General features: G+C 42.2%; 1 protein-coding gene across 2 annotated transcripts in view; it reads right to left on the bottom strand.

Annotated features, from left to right (window-relative positions):
- KITLG (KIT ligand) overlaps window positions 1-11,416 on the bottom strand; it is an 88,164-nt gene extending 76,748 nt beyond the window's left edge. The window contains exons 1-2 of one of the 2 annotated variants that reach the window (XM_084876932.1): window positions 11,165-11,416; window positions 6,674-6,794 (exon numbers count right to left, since the gene is read on the bottom strand). In XM_084876932.1, coding sequence (XP_084733058.1) covers window positions 6,674-6,691 — 18 coding nt within the window. In that variant the 5' untranslated portion in view covers window positions 6,692-6,794; window positions 11,165-11,416. The remainder of the gene's footprint in view (window positions 1-6,673; window positions 6,795-11,164) is intronic. The other variant, XM_084876933.1, reaches the window with a different exon arrangement.
- Window positions 11,417-19,412: the final 7,996 nt, after the last annotated feature.

The following is a 19,412-nucleotide window of genomic DNA, read 5'->3' as shown; positions in this document are numbered from 1 at the left end:
AGAAAAGGTGAAGCAAAGTTAAGTAACTTGCATACGATCTCTTGGCAAGCTAGAGTCAAGAGCCAGAGGTAAAACTTGGGTGCTTTTGACCCAAAAGCCATGCTTCTTCCATTCTCCCTTGACAAGAGGCTCTATTTCTGTTAATGCGAAAAATGACTTCTCCTGGAGAGGGAAAAGTAGGAGATCACTCACCAATTCATGGGAAGGACTCATGTTCGGGCCCCCCCAATTCTAGGGACAGGACAGAGTTCAGGAAGGCAGGCTCTGGTTGCTGGCCGCCTGGCTCAGAAGCCAGCTCCTCTGTGTGGATTCGCTCGGTAACCTTGGCGCATGATAGAAAGAAGTAACTTCGCTCTAGGTAAACTATCTTGAGATATAATCATACACATTTATCTTTTTCTGGTTTTGTTAGAGTAGGGAATGGAAACAATCAAATTATTCAGGACCACAGTGAGTTAAAAGCCCGAGTTATTTGGGTAAATGGCTCCAGCTTTCCCTTCCATTCAGACAGCGGGGACTTGTAAAAGCCCTTTCCTTAGGACAGGGGTCACCACCCTGGTAAGCTTAAAAGGCTGAGGATAACACTAAGCACTTATTTAGTATTTCCTACGTGCAAGTGCTGACCAGGGGGCTTTTCTGAGGATTATTTCATTGCATCTTCATCATCTTCATGACCGTCTTTGAGAAGTGTACTCTTGATGTCCATGTTTTATAGCTGTAGAAACTGAGGCTCAGAGATCTCGTGCTGTCAGCAGGCGGATGTCCAGCCGCGGGCTGCTCAGTCCATCATACCTCTGCCGAGCTATCTCCATCATCTGTGTTCAGATGATGCCAGACCTTCCAGCTAACACTTTTGTTTCCACTAAACTGATGAGTAAGTCCCTTAGTGATGCTGCTGACAAGGGTGTTCCCCTAGTTATCTGTTTAAAAAATCGTAGTGTCAAAGCAGAAAATGAATGACAGAGCAAAGGTCCTAACTTAAGTGGCTGGTAGTTTTGAAAAACAGGCAGAAGCATAAAGATGTCCTTATTAAATATTTTCCTAATATGCTCACAGCTACTTATAGAGTTGCTTGTGAGAATAGTGTCAGGACTGATTGAATAAAGTGATCCCTGAGCATCTTTTTTTTGTAAAAGTGTATTTTGAAACACCATTTTAAAACATTTTAAAACCTGCCCTCTGCAGGCAAAAGTACAATTTTATTTTTAAGACACCAAGGTTTGGACAGTAATTCTTAATTCCATAAAGTAAAATGGCCCTTTTATAGTCTATAAGGGCCCCCTCACAGCAGTCAGATGACACACCCATTTGACAGCTGAGGAGACTGCGGAGGGAGAGGCAGGTGCCCTGAACGTGTGAGTGTTGTTTCTCCCACAGCCATTGACCTCCTGGTGAGACTGAGAAGTGGGTCAGAAGCTACCTGTCCCTCACCCAGAAGCTCAGCTTTCCTGACTCAGTCTTCCCCGTTTACCAGGTAAGACTAAAAGCTATCATCTCCACAGACAAATTAAAACAAAAAAAGCTCACATTGTACAGACTGCACATAAATCCATGTATACCTAAACATGGCTAAGTGGAATCGAGGCTTCACATCCAAGCTTTTCCTCTTACTTGCATTTTATTCTTCTTTTAATTTTGGGCATATTTTCTTAAAGTCTCCGAACTTTAGGTTCTTTGTTGGTTTAAAAAAGTGATAACAATAATAGTATTTACTTCATAACTTTTGGGGGGCTGGGATCAAATGAGATGTACCTGTGCAGTTTGTACCTCATCCTGGTGTGTAATCAACAAGCATGTATTAACTTATCAACTACTCTTATTATTTCCTTATTCAGTAAGCTGCTTTCTCTTTTAAAGCTGCTTGTCTTTTGGATTGGTTTAGATACCTTTCCTTTCACAGGAAGGGGGGAAAGGTAAAGGAGATAAAATTGGAGGAAAATTTTGTTTAATTTGCTAAGATTTAAAATTCATGGGTGTTCAAGAAGGCAGATAACATAAGGAAGTTATGCTATTGTATTAATCTCTAAGGATTATTTTATTTATTCATGCAAAAGCAGAGATGGATAACAATGCATGCATTTCTTACTGCATTTGGATTTGCTAAATATTTCATGATTCACTATTTTAACAGAAAAGGAAATGATTATGTACTAACTGCTAGTCAGTGTACCTTTAGATAGTCTATCTCAATCGATACTACTAATAGGTGGCTATTTCTGCACCCATTTTAAAGATTGGGAAAGTAAAGTTCAGAGAAAAATAGCTACTGAAGTTCTCATAGCTAGTCCATGGCAGAACCAATACTGCATTTGATCTATAATTCAACCCAATGTTTTCTGTTCTCTCACATAACCTCCAGTTTTTCTTAGTAAATGATATTGCATATTCATGGAAAATAATGCTATATATGGTGAACAAAGTAGCCTTTATAATCATCAACCAAACACATTTGTGTATATAGTAGAGCCAGCACAGTAGTTAAAAATGTACCTTGTTGCCGAGACCGGTTTGGCTCAATGGATAGAGCGTCGGCTTGGGGACTGAAGGGTCCCGGGTTCGATTCCGGTCAAGGGCATGTACCTTGGTTGCGGGCATATCCCCAGTAGGGGGTGTGCAAGAGGCAGCTGATCGATGACTCTCTCATCGATGTTTCTAACTCTCTATCTCTCTCCCTTCCTCTCTGTACAAAATCAATAAAATATATTTTAAAAAAATGTACCTTGTTTTGCCCTGGCTGGTGTGGCTCAGTTGGTTGGATTGTCAGCCCATACATCAAAAAATGGAGGGTTTGATTCCCAGCCAGGGTACATACCCAGGATGTGGGTTGGAACTCCAGTCAGGGCACCTACTGGGGGTAGCCAATTGATGATGTTTCTCACATCAATGTTTCTCTTTCTCTCTCCCCCTTCTCTTCCTCTCTCTAAAATCAATTTAAACATTTTTAGACATTTGTCTTGTTTAAAAAAAAGAAAAAAAACCTCAAAAAAGTATATTAGCACCTAACAACCTGAATCAGGCATGTATTCCTTCCACAACACGAGGAGGAGTACCTGATGTGAGCCACTCTGCTAGGCAATTGGAATTACAAAAAAATTTTTGGTCCAAATTCTATCACTGGCAGCTGTTTCTAATATCTGACTTGCATTTGCTTTTGATTCCATGTTCTTGTAAACAGAATCTGTATCTCTGAGGCACTGAACAAGCCACACTAACTCACTGTGCTGTGCCAGCTAAATCTCGTTGGGTGTTATTCTTGGCAATAAACACGTGGAGTTGGCAGAGGAAGGACCTTATCTGAGTTTCCTCATCTGTGAAATGGGATTTAAAAAAAAAATCGGACCTACCTCCCAGAAGAAAAGTTCTCCCAATTAATTAATCTTGGAACTGTTTTCTACTGAGTGCCACTCTTGTTGATCTTATTAGCAGGGAGATTTGATTTTATAAAACAATGATGGAAACTCTTTAAAATGGCTACACATTTAAATGTCACAATTTTGACACACACTACAGTACATCCTTTCCTTCATGCTGAATCATTTATGTGCCACATTATGTACAGAAGCGGAACGGTCAAATCGGTTTTGTTTAAAAGGCTATTAAAATTGTTTAAGACTGAAAAAGATTCAAGTTTCAAAGGGGAGAAAAAGGTAATCCACTGTTTTCTAAATATTATTAAGGTATAGAATACTATATTCATGGCACGTTATTTAAAAAGAAATACATGTACTAAAGTTTTAAAAATACTTTCCTGGGCAGGGGTTAAGAATATTGTTTTAGTGTCATAATTTGTTGCAAAATACTGAAAGAATAACATAAACACTATTTTGTAGTGCTTTTGTACATAAAATTAATGTCATGCAATATTAAAAACATGCTAATAACCCCTTTCATTTTTCATGAATGTTTCCTAACGAATGCCTTTATTATCGCTGCATTTCAATGCCCATTTTGGACCACCTGGAGGCAGAAAGCACAAGCCATGTGCCCTCTCTAACAAGTAGAATTACATGGCAGAGCCAGTCCTCAGCTTAACAGAACACATGAGAGACCTCTGGGTAGGCTTGAATAGAGCAGCTTTCTAAATTGCCAGAGGTCCAAACTACAGAAATCAGAGAGGTTTTAGTTGGTCATCAAAAATGGAAATCCCTAATGTGTTGACTATTTCAGAAGCATTAAATTGTAGGTTTACATGGAACCCTAAATAATGATGTGTGACTGTTGAGGTTTGTTTTGCAATCCTTGGGTTTTCTAGATGACATTCAAAATCACTTTATATGAAACACTTTTTTCCTCCCTCCCTCCGCTTCATCTCAAGTCCAGCAGTTAATGTAAATCTGCACAGCCATCCATATGGACAACACATGCCAGGAGAGGAGCAGGGAATTTATAACATAACCCATTTCTCTGCAACACTCTGCTGGGGAATCGAGGAATCCGTGTGCTTTCACAAGGCAGTGGTCTGGAAAGGCCTTGGGAAAAGGACTCCCAGGAAACAAACAGCAGAAAACTCGGCGTAAGGGGTCCCTCACAACAGATAGCCCCTATTACATTGTAATTCTTAGAGGTGACTCGGCTCACTCAAAACACTCAGCTACCCTTTAGGACCACGTTCTATGCCAGTTGTGAGAAAAAAAATTGGAAAGATTGTTTGGCTTCAGAGATTTTATGTCAAGTTGAAAAAGAGGCAAAAGTTCCAAGCACCCACAGTGCTTTTGTTCAGAAGATGAAATTCTGCTCCTGAAAGGACAACAGGGTATAACAGAGTATGTGTAAATGAGGCTCCCTGCCATACTGTGCCTGCCTCCCAGGTCTGCAGCCTGCCACACTATGCCTTTCGGGAGGGGGGAGGGGGGAGAGGGGGGACGGTCTGCAAAGGTGAAGGAGGATGAGGCTCTCTTTTTCAAGGGAATGCTGAGGATGGGTTTGCTCTTGCTCTTTTGTGCCCTTTTGCGTTGTCACCCACCCCAGAGAGCAAAGGCATTCTTTGAAGGGCGGCTGCCCATTTTGAGTGACTCTCTGTGCACCCACAACACAGAAAAGGCACCCTGGCTGCCTACTTCATGCCCACATTCTAACCCATAGCACTCAGAGCACAGAGACAACAGCTGCACCTGCAGAGTCAAGTGCTGAATTCCTGCGCCCGGATAACCGGAGGAGAGCTACCGCTGCCTCTGAAAGGGCCTGGATCACTGCCTCGATGCTGACCGTGGTTTCAGTGGGCAGCTCTAGACTCTGCCTGTGCTTAGAGGAGAACAGCATTACTGTCACTGCCACTGCTCAGTTTTTCTGAGGAATCCCTGCTCTCTTGGCGGGCGGAGGGGTCCAGCTGATGTTCAAATAGTCTTCTGTCAACAGTGAGAAAAGGGCTGTCATGGGCTCCTGATTGCTAAGGAAAACCAGCTGCTGGTTCCTGGGCTTGCCCCAACTCTCTGCTGTCCGTTCTTAGAGAGAAGGTCAGGAAAAGAGGTAGGTGAGAAGTGTTCCCGAGACGGTACTGAACCTGTGAAAATCCTCAGCCAAGTGCCTTCCACCAGAAAAACCCTTCCCTGAGGCAGCAGGCCTGCTCCCCCTTTTCCAGCCCGTGCAGCCCCCTCCTCTTCCCTGGCTTCTGAGGGTTCCTGCTAGGGAGTGGGCCAGAGTTACTACTGAGATCAGTGACTCGCCCAGGACTTGTCCAAGACTTGGCTAAGCTTCAGTGACTGCTGGTGCTGGAGCAAGAGCCAAGCACAGGACCCATTCCCTCCATGCTCCCCACCAATGCCTTTCTGCTACATGACCAGATTCTCTCCGTGCCTACTGCATGCAGCCAGAATCTGGAGCCTGCAGGAGCAGGAGAGACAAGCAGGCCCAGGGAGGCACTCATTACCTTTGTTAGCCTATGTCCTCTGGTCGCCTGATTTTGCCTTAAAGTCCTTCCTTACTTAGAGGATTTAAAGATCAGGAGAGAGAAGGTAAGGCTCTTCTTCAACAATGGATACTGCTAATATAGCAAAGTGTAAATACCATTCTTGTTAGAGAGAAATGCCAAGGAGCAGGTGGAATGGCTAAAAGCAGAACAGTCTAAATTTAAATCTCTTTCTCCCCATTGGCTGGGTCATAACCATAAAACAATGGTTATCATTTGTATTCACACCAAAGCAATGGCTACATAAATCTCAGAACCAAAGGATGCTTAAGTACCATCTGGATTCAGCCTCTATTTTACTAGTACCTTCAAAATTTTAGTAGAAGGCACTTGGAAATCACCTAGAACCTCTTTCTCGTTTTACAGTTGAGGAAATTGATGTTGGAAGAGATTCAAATCTCTTTCCAAAGTCACCCAACTTAGTATCCAGCCTAATAAAAGAACTCCATCCCCTAATATCCAAATCAATGTGGCTGCCTAGGAAAACAGTGAAATGTACCAAAGACAAAGAAAGCAACATAAAGAACAGTCTTCCTTTAGGTGACATACATTGAGATCTCAAAAAAAGAAAAACACAGCCCACTACCTCCTTTTTGTTTCTGGACAGAGAAAATAGATAGAGATGTGATAATAGCAATTCCCTCAAAATCCCAGCCCCTGTAAACAGTTCTTCCTGTGCCTAAAGTCAAGTAAAAAGGAAAAACACATTCTGCTGCATCTAAGGATACAGTCAATGGTTTCTATGAGACAAAGTCTATACAAACTAACCTTGAACACAGCGTACATTACAAAAGCATCCTGGTGTTGCCCCAATTTGTTTCATAAATGTTCTGACTACACAGGTGACTTACACCCAAAAGCAGTCCCCTGCAGCTGTTGGATTCATGTACTAGAAAAAAAGATAAAAGATCACTCCTAAGATTGAGTTACATCCAAATGCCTTACCCTAATTTACAAAAGGGAACATTAAGATAATCAAGAAAAGGAAAACAAAAATCTCCCAAACTTGCATAATGGATAGAAATGTCACTGCAGGTTGCCTGGGAAAGACCAAAAGGACACCATGCAGAAATGAATGCATGGCCTCACTCAGAAGAGCAAGTGCAGGAATGCTAGGGATAGGATAAGCTAAGTCTCCAGCCTCAAACAAAATAAACCCTCAGAATCCTACAAGGGAACTCAGAGAGCAAGAGTGTGGAAATATGGATGTGAATCAGAGATGGCAGTGATATTTCCGTTTTCTATATCTATTTTCAATTCTAATTCTCTCATTCATTTTTTCTTTTAAAGGTTTGAACATCCTCGATGCCACATATAGCCTTTTTTTTTTTTTTTCATACATTCCTAGTTTGCTCTGTGTTCATTACAGTCTATAAACAGACATCAGCCTGGAATGGGCAGCACTGAATCCACAGATTCAGATTTGTCTGTCTGTTTTGCCTGTGAAGCACCATTTGCCTGCAATAGTCAGTTTTTCTCTGGTCCTTAAGTTAACCAGCAGGCAATTCTCTTAGGAACAATACATTCAGACTGTAACTACAGTAAGCCACTGTGCTGGGATAAAGATATACATAAAATCTCCTTTAATCCTTACAACCACCAGGTGAGAAAACCCTTTATGACCATTTTATAACCATCATACAGATTACAAAATGGAATTCCCAAGAAGTTTAACCATTTGCCCAGGGTCGTTTGTCTCACCAGTGGTAAACCAGGAATTAGAATCTAAAGGAGCTACATGACACACATTGTGTGTCCACTACATCTGAGGCGCTCCCTGGACATGGTGGGAAGGGCACGTGGAGTGAAGACCGTGCATAAAACCTCCAATATTCAGAACAGCCATTTGGGCAGGGATTTTCCCCCCACTGGTGATGGGAAGATGTCAGTCACCTCCCATTAAAGAAGAAATGTGGTTCACAATGTGCTATGTTCAAATCAGCAGTTAGACATAAATAAAATTTAGCAATTTTAATTGGTTTGGCTCAGGCCTTCAGGTTTCCATATGGTTATTTCCTTGTTTTATGTTAAATGTAATTGACTTAGCACTTGAGTTTTAAAATCTTGGCAGAATGTATCAATTAAAAGCTACACAAAATAGAATTATTCAAAGCACACATTCCAAATGGAGTGACTTTAAGGATAATATGAGAGAAATGCTCTTTTCATATTTTTTTTCTACAAACTTGCATTATCACCCAAATGACATCCTCATACAGACAAAAGAGGGATGTTTTCTTGGAACAACAAAAGCTAAAAAGCAGTCTATTTGCTTCTCTGAGAACTAATGTATGCCTAAAATGGCTTTTTTTTTTTTTTTTTACACTGTCTGCAAGATGGATTTTTTTTTCTTAATATTTTTAAAACTGAAAGCAAACGAAAACTCTCACAAACCATCTCAAAACTAAAATGTGAGTACGTCAATAAATCGGACATCAGGCCCATTAAGTTGATAGCACTTTTTAAAATGGTCTTGCAAAATATACTGTCCAATTGTTATTTAACATACAGAGTGTTACATTAAAATAAATGGCTATTGATCAAAATAGATGTTCTTTCTGAACCTAACCTCACAATTTCCTTCAAACTGCAAAATTGTACAATATAAATAAAATGCAATCTGAAAATGCATTAATTTCTGTAGATTTGTGGTTAAATTTGTTATAATTGCTCCTCATAGCTCTTGTCCATGTAATTATTTTCTTAATGCTAAAGTCCATTCAAATGTTAAATAAATGAAAGAATAATTTATTGAACCCCAATTGTTTCTTGATGGAATTTTCACACTTATTTAGCTTAACTGAAAGGCTAGAACATCTGGTGGACCTGTGATTCTTGGAGAACTGCATAATTGCAATTAAAGCTTACTATTATTATTACTTTTATTAAGTTCTAATTTTAAAATTTGGGTAATATATACTAAAAGAGAAAAAAAACAAACCTGTTTGCCTTAAAATAGAACTCTCTTACTGAGGCAATCTTTATAAATGACCATTGAAACTATTGATTTAGTAAATATCCCTTGCTGGCAATTCATCTTACTTCTTAATATTCGATTTCCTCATGCTGCTCTCCATCCATACAGAGTTGCATAGGGAGTTTCTTGTATCTTTTGGATTAGAAAATTTAGTGATATTAACAAGGATCTAATCCCTCTCACCCTCATTTCCACAGATTACGTTATTGATTTCATACCATTTCTGATGTCTGCCTTTACAGTGGCAAGAATGTGGAATTGCTAGAAGTATCCTTAAAGGAAACCTTGAAGGTCATTAGATCCCAGGCAATGAATGCCTTCATTCAACAAGGGCACTGCCTTCCTATGCCTGCAAGTCCTCTAACATCAGCAAGTTCCCCCAAGGGGCTTGCACTTTAACTTGGTCTGAGCAGGTCACATTTCTAAAATATTTAGCTATCTCAAATGACCCTGGTCGGTAGCACTGGTCACTAACACCATGGCGCTTCGGGCTAGATTGACCTCTTTCTAGTTTTCAATGGAATTATTCCATGTAATCGGATTTGCACAGCCATTTAATCAGAGTGAGGAAGAAGCTTACAGAGCTCACATGTGTTTCGCAAAGCAAGGGTGCAAGGATCATCAATCCTACTGACACTCAGAGTGACATGATAGTATGTCGCCCTCCTTTGGAGTGTTGGTCATTAACCTGCTCTGTCTCCAGTGCTCTTGTTTAAATAGGAAGCTTTGGGCTCTCTTTCTGAACTGGTAGACAGAGATTTCTCCACCCAGATCTCACCACTACCATTCATGTGAGCAGATGCGACCGTGACAGGGAATGGGTTCTACGCTCCTGCACATTATTCCTGCAAAGCAGAAAACTTGTACAAATCAAGGAATTACATTGTAACCTCTCTTTCCTCACCGGCCTTTACCGCTTGCCTTTCAGCAGCACGCTGTGGAGACCCCAGGTGTGGCCTTCAATGCTCTGCCCATAAACCAACCTGCTTGCAGGAAGGGAACTGCACTCCCTTCCACTCCCCCTAAGCCTCTGCCCTAGAAACCTTACAAACCTTCCTGCCAGGCAATGCCCCTTCCCCCTGCTCTTTTCCACACGGGCGCCATTGACCTTGATTCTTCCCCATTCCCTTTGAATGCGTACACCCCCCAAGCCTGGACATCTATTTAAAACACGATACGAAGCGCATCCTTGAATACAGCATTTCCCCCACACTGATGCCTTCATTCTGAACTGAAGATTTCCCTTTCCCCCCCAACAATTCCACATTTCAGGAACTGCAATCTCAGATAGAACCTCTGGGGGGTGAAAGGGCAGCCTTACCTAACCCGGGCAGACACACACCATTCCAAAGCGGAGAAGCGAGAAGAGGTAAGTAGGAACTGCAGTGGTGAAAAGAACTGCAGACAGGAGCACCGAGGGGTCCTTTCTGAATGACAAGACACATTATCTGCCTCAACGGGGCTGGGCGAGTGGGGATCTAATTGTACCCCTGGGCGGTGTTGTACCCAGTGTTTAAGTGTATAACCACAATTTAGCAGCACTGAGAATTCCCTCAATAACTATCATTAGAGGTGCCCATTTTTTTTTTTTTAAAGAAACTTTCTATTCCGTAATGAAAGAAGGTGGGCGCCATGTGGAGGTATCATCTCATCTAGAGTTCTCCGGAAAGCTCCCCCATCGCTGCAAACCCCGCCAATGCTGCGGGGAACCAAGTGTCCGCGGGCGGCCAGGCAGGTTCTCTGCCCCGCGGAGCGCCGCTAAGGAAGGCGAGGTCGGCTTGGCTCCCGCGGTGGCACCCGCATCCCCACGAGCCCCGAGCCCACTTGGGGGCTGCCCAGAAACCTGGGTGCGAGGGCGAGCGAGCGAGCGAGCGAGGGCGGCGTACGGGGAGCCGTTTTTGTAATCTCCCCGGGATCCGAGGGAAAATGTCTCCAGTGCAAAGACATGCTTTTCCGTGAGAACTTAAAACTCTCCGACCCAAGAGAGCAGATCCTGCCTCCTCACAGGAACTGCGGCTCCTCTTGACAGCTCCGAACTTAGCGTCTGAGGCTGCGAACTTGGCACCGGCTCCCTCCCATCACTCCTCCTCCCGCTCTCCCCGGCTCACCGGGCCCGGGCGGCTCGGGCTCGCTCGCCACGCCCGTCTCCCCCGCAGCTCCTCGGCGGGTCCGGCGGGCGCAGCCCGGTCCGCCCAGGCAGCTCCGGTGCCGGGACGCGCCGGCCTCCGGGCGCGATTTTCTTGGAGAGCCGCTCGGCGAGCTCCCGGGTGCGCCCTACTCACTTGTGTCTTCTTCATAAGGAAAGGCAGCGCAGCGATCCAGCCCAGGCAGCGGTGTGGCGACTCCGTTTAGCTGTGCTGGAGCTCCAGCATAGTGCACGGGCAGCGGCTGCAGATAGTCCACGCATTGGGTAGCCCGAGCGCAGCGCCCTGTCCACGGCCCGTGCTCCCCGCGGCACTCCCGGTCCCGGTCCCGGCGCAAGGCGGCGAGTGAAACCCCGGCCGGCGCGCCGCCAGCACTTTTATATCCCTCCCGCCCGCCCGCCCGCTCCGGACACGCCTCCTTCCCTTCCGGAGCCCCGAGGAGCGAGTCCCGGCCCCGGCGCGGGGTGTGGGGGGCGGAGGGTGGGGAGATTGGAGATCGGGAGGGCTTCAGCGCCTCGGGGATGGCCCAGAAGTTGAACAGATCCGGAGAAGCGCGTCCCGGACGTTGCCCGAGGGCCCCGGACGCGCACCGGCGGGAAGCCACGAGGGCGCACGGGCTCCAAGGGCGAAGCTTACCAACCTGCAGCCTGGCAGCCGCTGCGCGCCGGACGCGGCCAGTCCAGCGCGGCCTCTCAGTGCTCAGGGGCTCACCTGGCACCGCCTGGACAAGCCAAATACTTTGCTGGTTGGACACAGCCCAGTACAGGGGTGTTTGGGAAGAGGACTCAGGAGCCTAGCAAATAACTCACCCTGCCCCCTCAGGGGATCAATTAGGATTTAGACCATTGTCTTACCCCTCTGATTTTTTTTTTTTTTTTAACAATTACTTTAGTGAAAAAAATATTTTATAATTAAAGGAATTGTTTATTCAGGGTTAAGTATTGCTAAGTGAGTTGCTAAATTCAGAAAGGTTCACGGCTGCTTCTTTAAAAATTAAGATTGAAAGGAAGTGCAGATTATTAACTGTGCAGCTTGCAAACACAGCAAGTGTTCTGGGAACTGCTTTTTTGTTAGAGAAGTTTTTGAAATCGGAAAGATAATGAACAATAATATTCGCGAACACCATTATGTGATGTATTTAATTACATACAGGGCGTCATGCCAAGGACTTTACATGGATTATATAATTAAATCTTTTCCTCAGGCTATTGTATAGATCCTCCCATTTTTATTCCCATTTTATAGATGGTGAAAGGGAGGCTCAACGAGGTCAGTTTTCCCAAACCACAGCTAGTAACCAGCAGACCTTCATTTGAATCCAGTGCTCTGGCTGTACCGTCTTTAAAAATTACATAAAATTTTTTTTTTTTGAGTCTCCAAAACCCTTTTGTATGTTTGTTATAACTGGAGACCATTAAAAAGGCATTTTAATTTTTTTAAAAGAAAATGTTAACTAGACATTAACATCAATAATGGGTTAGAACAAGAATAATGGATAAATGTAGGAATTAGGTATTTTAATAAGAGAGTAGGATTCAAAGTTTGCCTTCATCAGTTGAGTGTGCCTTTGTTAAAAATGAATGAGCTAAACCTACTAGTATAACCATTAGAGAAAAAGAAACTAGGCAAAATTTGAAGCTCACTGTGTTAGTTTTCTATTGCTGCTGTACCAAATAACCATAAAGGTAATGGCTTAACACAAACTTACTATTTTATAGTTTTGGAGCCATAAATCTCACTGGGCTAAATATTGGAAAAAATTCATTTCCTTGCCTTTTCTGGCTTCCAGAAGCTGTCTATTTCTTTGTCTCATAACCTCCTTCATTGTCAAAGTCAGTAATAGTTAGTTCAATCCTCCTCACTTCAAACCATTTGACCCTCCCTTCTGCCTCTCTCTCCTACTTTGCTAAGCACCTTGTGAATACATTGGGCCCACCTGGGTAATCCAGGATAATCTCCCTATTTTGGTCAGCTAACTAGCAATATAATTTCCATCTTTGCCACATAACATAACATAACATAACGTAACATAACATAACGTAACATAACATAACATAACATAAGAACATGACATAATATAACATGTTCACAAATTCCAGGGATTAGGATGTTGACATCTTCAAAGGGCTCCTACTCAGTCTACCATACTTAACAGCATAAATTTGGGGAGAACATGGAGTGGAAATGCGGACTAGTTATGTCACTGTGCATCCTTCCAGGGCTTCACTCCAAGTGGCTCTGGAGCTCCCAGCTAGAAGACTATCTCCAAGATTAGGAAAATCAGTGTATGAAAAAGGTATCACAAGAAAAGTTTAAAGTAATTGCTATATATATGTGTGTGTGTGTGTGTGTGTGTGTGTGTGTGTGTTATTTCAGAGGTAAGAGGGAGGAGAGAGAGATAGAAATATCAATGATGAGAGAAAATCATTGATTGGCTGCCTCCTGCATGCCCCACACTGAGGATCAAGCCTGCAACCTGGGCATGTGCCCTGACCAAGAATCAAACCTATCACCTCCTGGTTCATAGGTTGATGCTCAACCACTGAACACCACCAGCCCAGTCATAACTCTGTATCTTTTCTTTCTTTCATAGTGCTGTGCTACAGTTGCTATATGATCATGCTATTTGAAATCTAGTCAAGAGAATAAAGAAAACATATCAAAGGGATTTAAAAGAGTTAGTATGCAAATCAACCATAGTAGGCAAGGTCAGAAGTGGGTCAGGAAGACTGAGATTTCTCTTTAAAGTGTGCCTTGGAGAGGAGGCATGGGCCAGAATCCAGTTCCCTAACAGAAACAAAAGCAGGAGGTACTTCAAAGTGAACAAGTGGCACAGCTATGGCCCAAGTGGATAAGAGGCATGGGGAATTTCTTCTTTTAGAAATAGTAGATACTCACAATGGGTACAGAGTTCAACATTTGATACATTAGAAAGAAAGTCTCTTCATGATTATCTAGTCTTTCCTTGCATACTTTCAATGCTAGTTGGTCTACCATGCTGGTGGGGTGTTTTTTTTAATCAATCTAATTGTTGAATAGCTTAAAAAAAAAAACTTTAACATTTGTTCTTATTAAGAAACAGATTTCATTTAGTAACTAAATCTTCTCAGTCTTGTTTTGTGCACATGAAACGTCTTTTTCTTCACCACTTTGTGGCTGCCCCTGGTAGAAACACAGGTTGTTTTCAATACTCTTCTTTAAAAAAGTGGCACCCCAAACTAAAGCTCGTATTTCTGCCAAGGCCAGACCAGACCAGAGGGAGGCCATCCATTCTCATCTTTGGAGAAGGTGAAAAAAGAGGAGAAAATCACACATTGATTATTAATTCCTCTGCCAAAAACTGGTAACTTGCCATTGCTCTTGGGACAAAGCAGTAAATACCTTAGCAAAGGCTTCAAGTGTTCCAGGGTCTGGCCCCTCGCTGCCTCTTCAAAGTCAACTCATGCTGTGCCTCCCTGCTCAAGAGACAAGGGCCTTCTTTCTGTTCCTCACTATCCCCGCTCATTTCAGAACCTTTGTATGTACCCTTCCTTCTGCCTCTGCTTAGACCACTTGGTTCAACCCTCTGCTCTTTGCCTAGTAAATACTTTCTCATTCTTTAGATCTCAACTCAATATTCCCTCTGTTCCCTCAGGCAGTCTTTCTCAAATACTCTGATTCCATCAACTTCTTATTTTAAACACTAGAGGCTTAGTGCATGGATTCATGCATCGGTGGGGTCCCTCGGCCTGGCCTGTGGGGATCAGGCCTATACCAGTTTGCCAGCATCCTCCAAGGGTCCCAGATTGCAAGAGGGTGCATGCCAGGCTGAGGGACCCCACCAGTGCACAATTGGGGCTGGGGAGGTATGTCCTGGAGAGGGCTCCAGGGTGTGTCCGATCTATCTGGCCTAGTCCTGATTAACCAGACTCCAGCAGCAAGCTAACCTAATGGTTGGAGAGTCTGCCCCCTGGTGGTCAGCGTGTGTCATAGCAACTGGTCGACCAGTCGAATGAACAGTCAGGCACTTAGCATATTAGGCTTTTATTATATAGAACAAGTAGAAATTCCCTCTCTTTTGTAGTATTTGCTAATTTGACATTTCTTTGTGTGATAATTCGATTAAACTCATTGACTATGATGCTTATCACTTATAATTTTACCTTCGGTGTCTTTTATAGTGAATAGAACATAGTAAATCTCTTAAATATTTTTCTAATTAGGTTACTGATACCAGACATGAGTTAGCAAGTGGGTTAGGCCCTTAGCTTATATTATGTCACTAATTTCTCTCAACAATTATGTAAGTGAAATAATTATTCTATTTGTTAAATAAGAAAACTGAGGACCAACAGGTAAGATTTTTTTATTTAAGATTCTTCCATCAGTAATTGGAAAAATCATGATCTAATCCAGGCATATGGGCTATGGTTAGGACTCTTTGTCTGCCCAATACAATTTCCTCTTCTTCTGCTATCAGGACCCCACTTTCTTTTGTAAAATTCACACTGGATTCCATGCCTTTCAGGAGGGTTTGTCATTCACAAGGTTCTGCTCCCCTCACAACTGGGTCTGGGTCCAGCCAGTTGTCTGATTGGTGAGGTGTGGATATCCGAGGTCAGAATCCACTGTGGAACTCATCTGCTGAAGTTAATTGGAAAGTTGACCTCTTCCCTATGGTGTGCCAAGCCACAAAAATGTGAACTTCCTTTATCCTATAGGTGTGTGGTTTTATCATCCCTAAAAATAATAAAAGACATCAGTTTACAGAGTTTTCTTTGAATAATCCAAATTTTCTAGTATTCAGGGCATGCTATCAAGCCCATTTGTTTAGCTCGCTTGTTTTTAAATTACAGAATAAAGATTAGCAAATATTACCAACAATAGTGAATACTTAAATTATTGATAGTCAGCCTTCCTTTGCATTTATACTGTGCCTAAAAAATTAATCACAGGTCCAATTTAAAAATTGACAATAAATAATTACATTCATGAAGAAAGTTGAACCTGTATAATACCTAATCAGAGATACTTTTTTGTGAAAGTCTAAAGGTGTTCATAATATTAATTGAGAAGGTTCTATTTAGTGTTATAAATAAATATTGATCACACATCATATAGAATTTGATTGCAAAATAAAAAAGAATTAGTGTTCTGTTGATATAATTATAATGTAAATAGATAATTAGATACCATGTTTATCAAATGATCAAGAAAGTATTGGCTTCTTGATTTATAGCTTAGATGCTCAAATAATATGAAATAACACAACTTTTAGCTTATATTATGTCACAAATATTTACATATTTGACCAAGGTTCCCTCTTCTCTATGATATTTTAAAAATATGTTACCTAATTGTACATTTTGCATATTTTTCCTGATTATGGCTTTCATATATATAGTGCATAACCTTTATGTGTATTAGATAAATTTAGGTTGATGTTTTCAGCAGTGATGTTATTCTCTTTAGTTATCTGATTTTAAAAGACATTTGTGGCCTCAACTATGACAGTTCTTTTTTATATTCTACTTTTGAAATGCCTGCTCTCTAATGAATCATTTAAATGAGAAATTTATACAGCATGGCTTATTTCCTAATTGACATGTTTGTTCTGTACAACTCTTGGATGCACAGTTAATAAAGAGTGTAGAAACAGACAGATATGCTATTTTGAAAAGCTCTGTCACAGAAATTATAAACAGGACAGCACAGCAATTGTCACATATTTGGGACTTTCTTCTTTCTTTCTTTTTTTGGGAGTAGTGGGTGATAAAGAATAGATTTGACATTAAGGTAGCTAGGGACCAAATAACTTTATACTGTGTGTTCCACAATCTGAAATAAGCTACTTTTTTTCCCTACCGCATGTGCAACTGATTAAACAAGTAGCAGATTTTTTTTTTTTTTGTGCTATCGTGTCTCCCTTCAGCGTCATCAGACCACTTATCAAGTTTAGATAAAAGACACTTGTTCACAATGTACCTCATTGTCAATGTTTTCCCTCCTCTAGGAACTGTTTGCTGTGACTCCATCTTCAGAGGTTATGAGGATCTTGACCAGTTTTTAACCTACTTTTGAGGGATGACCTTGAGGAAAGAGTTGGTTTTCAAAATTTAGAGATCCAGACTTAAAATTATTAGTAAATCCTAGACATTGCTATAATCAGCCTCATACATCAGCCATTCTTACCCACTTTCCTTTGCTTTATTCCAATTTCACTCAAAAATGTCTTTCCATGCTGTAGAGACTCTCCTGGAAAATCCCAGAAACCAACTTTCTCATTCTGAAGACACATGCAAGGTGAGATAAGAAAATGAAATGATCATTGTCATAACCATTGGTTTTTAAATATGTATTTTCTTTGTCCTTTGTAAATGATACATATTTAAATGGGATTATTGCTATGATATTCTTCATTGTCCTTAAAATATGCAGCATGGCATTAGGTGTATGCTATTTGATTGAAGGTGCATCCAGGTGCTGTTAGAATTCTACTCAAGAATTTCAGCCTAGGGCTGTCAGCTAGCTTCCTCAGTAGAGAGGTTCCATGCTTGAGAGGGTACTAATGTCAGCACTTATATTATTTATCTCTATGCAGTCCAAATCTAGCTTATTCATAGATGTTGGAAATATGTTAGAAATAAGAGTGTTACGTGTTATCCATTAATAGCATATTTTATGGCAAAATACTTTTTTAGAGGAGAAAAAAAGTAACTCACTGAGCAACATCCTTAATGTAAGAAAGCTCTCCTTGGTAAAACTGAAGTTTTTCAGAAATGCATTGGCTAAAATTGTTTTAGAGACATAGACAAGAACATAGCGTAAGTATTCAAGGAGGCCTGAAGCCTTTAGCAGTAGGAATGATGCTTGAACTTGAGCCCTAAAGAGATTGGTTTCAGCCATTGGTGTGGGAAGATTTCTTTTTTTCTTAAATATATTTTATTGAGTTTTTACAGAGAGGAAGGGAGAGAGATAGAGAGCTAGAAACATCGATGAGAGAGAAACATCGACCAGCTGCCTTTTGCACACCCCCTACCGGGGATGTGCCCACAACCAACTTACATGCCCCTGACCGGAATCGAACCTGGGACCTTTCAGTCCACAGACCGATGCTCTACCACTGAGCCAAACCGGCTTCGGCAGGTGTGGGAAGATTTCTTATGATGAGTTTGTTTTGAGTAAATATTTCATGCAAGATATTAATGGGAGCATTTACTGGTAACTGTACCAAGAGCTAGATAGTTATCAAACTTTAAGGAATAGTTTGTATGAACTGAATTGTGTCTATTTGTTAGCATCTTGTTCTATATGGATTGCAGAATTTAGTTTATGATTTGCTTTCATTATGATCTGAAGCTAAATAATCTATATATATAAAGAGCCAGGGTCCATAATGACCAAGGCTCAACCAAACTATGGAAGTCAGGGCTGGGTTGCTGTGGTGACCCAACACTGACTGCCAAGGGGGATGTGGATCAAGCCAAGAGAGAGGCCTGCAGAGAGAGGCAGGGTCTGATCCCCAGCCTCCATGGCAGCTGTTGATCAGCACTTGCCTTTCTTTTTCTCTCCCAGCTTTGCCAGCAGCCCTAGCTCTGTTTCTCTCTGGGCCTCCTCAGGGCTGCTGATCAGCCCCGCCTCTTTGATCAGGCCCAGAGATGCTGACTGGCATAGAAACCAACCAATTGGAACCAAATCTGGGTGAAGTGTCAGAAGCCAATGGCTGCCTAGGAGACAGAGCTTTGAATGTTGACTGGCATAGGAACTGACCAACAGAACCTAATCTGCAAAAGAAGAACCTAAGGTGGGGGCTAAGGAGGGGTTTTTAAGGCAATAGCTGTTTGGTGTAAGGTGTAAGAAAGTGGTTCAATTTTTTAATGATCAGTTTGACACTATAGTGCATATGGCTGGCTATCAGTCCAGATATAGGGATTATGTATTTTTGTCTGCCAAGAGCATCTCCTCCTGCTGAAAAAGGCTCCTCCCCACCCACCATTTAAGCAATCCTATCCTATATAATCTATCTATACTACTAAAAGGGTAACATGCTAATTAGACTGGGTCGACTGGCTATCTTCTGGACATCTGACAAAGCAATGGTGGTGGGGGCCGAGGAAGAGGTATTAGGGGTGATCAGGCTTGCATGGAAGGGCAGTTGGAAGCAAAGTCAGGCTGGCAGTGGAGGGCAGTTAGGGGTGATGAGGCAGGCAGAGACAGCTAGGGGCAATCAGGCTGGCATGGGTGAGCAGTTAGGGACAACATCAAGCCAACATGGGAGGGCCATTGGGAGTGAGATCAGGCAAACAGGGGAGGACAGTTGGGGGCAACCAGGCTGGCAGGGGAGGGCACTTGGGGGCAAGATCAGGCTGGCAGCTGAAGGCAGTTAGGGGCAATCAGGCAGGCAGGC

This window comes from Pipistrellus hanaki (genome assembly GCF_964339955.1).
Source record: "Pipistrellus hanaki genome assembly, chromosome: 3".
Lineage (NCBI taxonomy): Eukaryota > Metazoa > Chordata > Mammalia > Chiroptera > Vespertilionidae > Pipistrellus > Pipistrellus hanaki.
The sequence above is the reverse complement of the archived record's forward strand: the minus strand, read 5'-3'. Positions and strand labels throughout refer to the sequence as shown.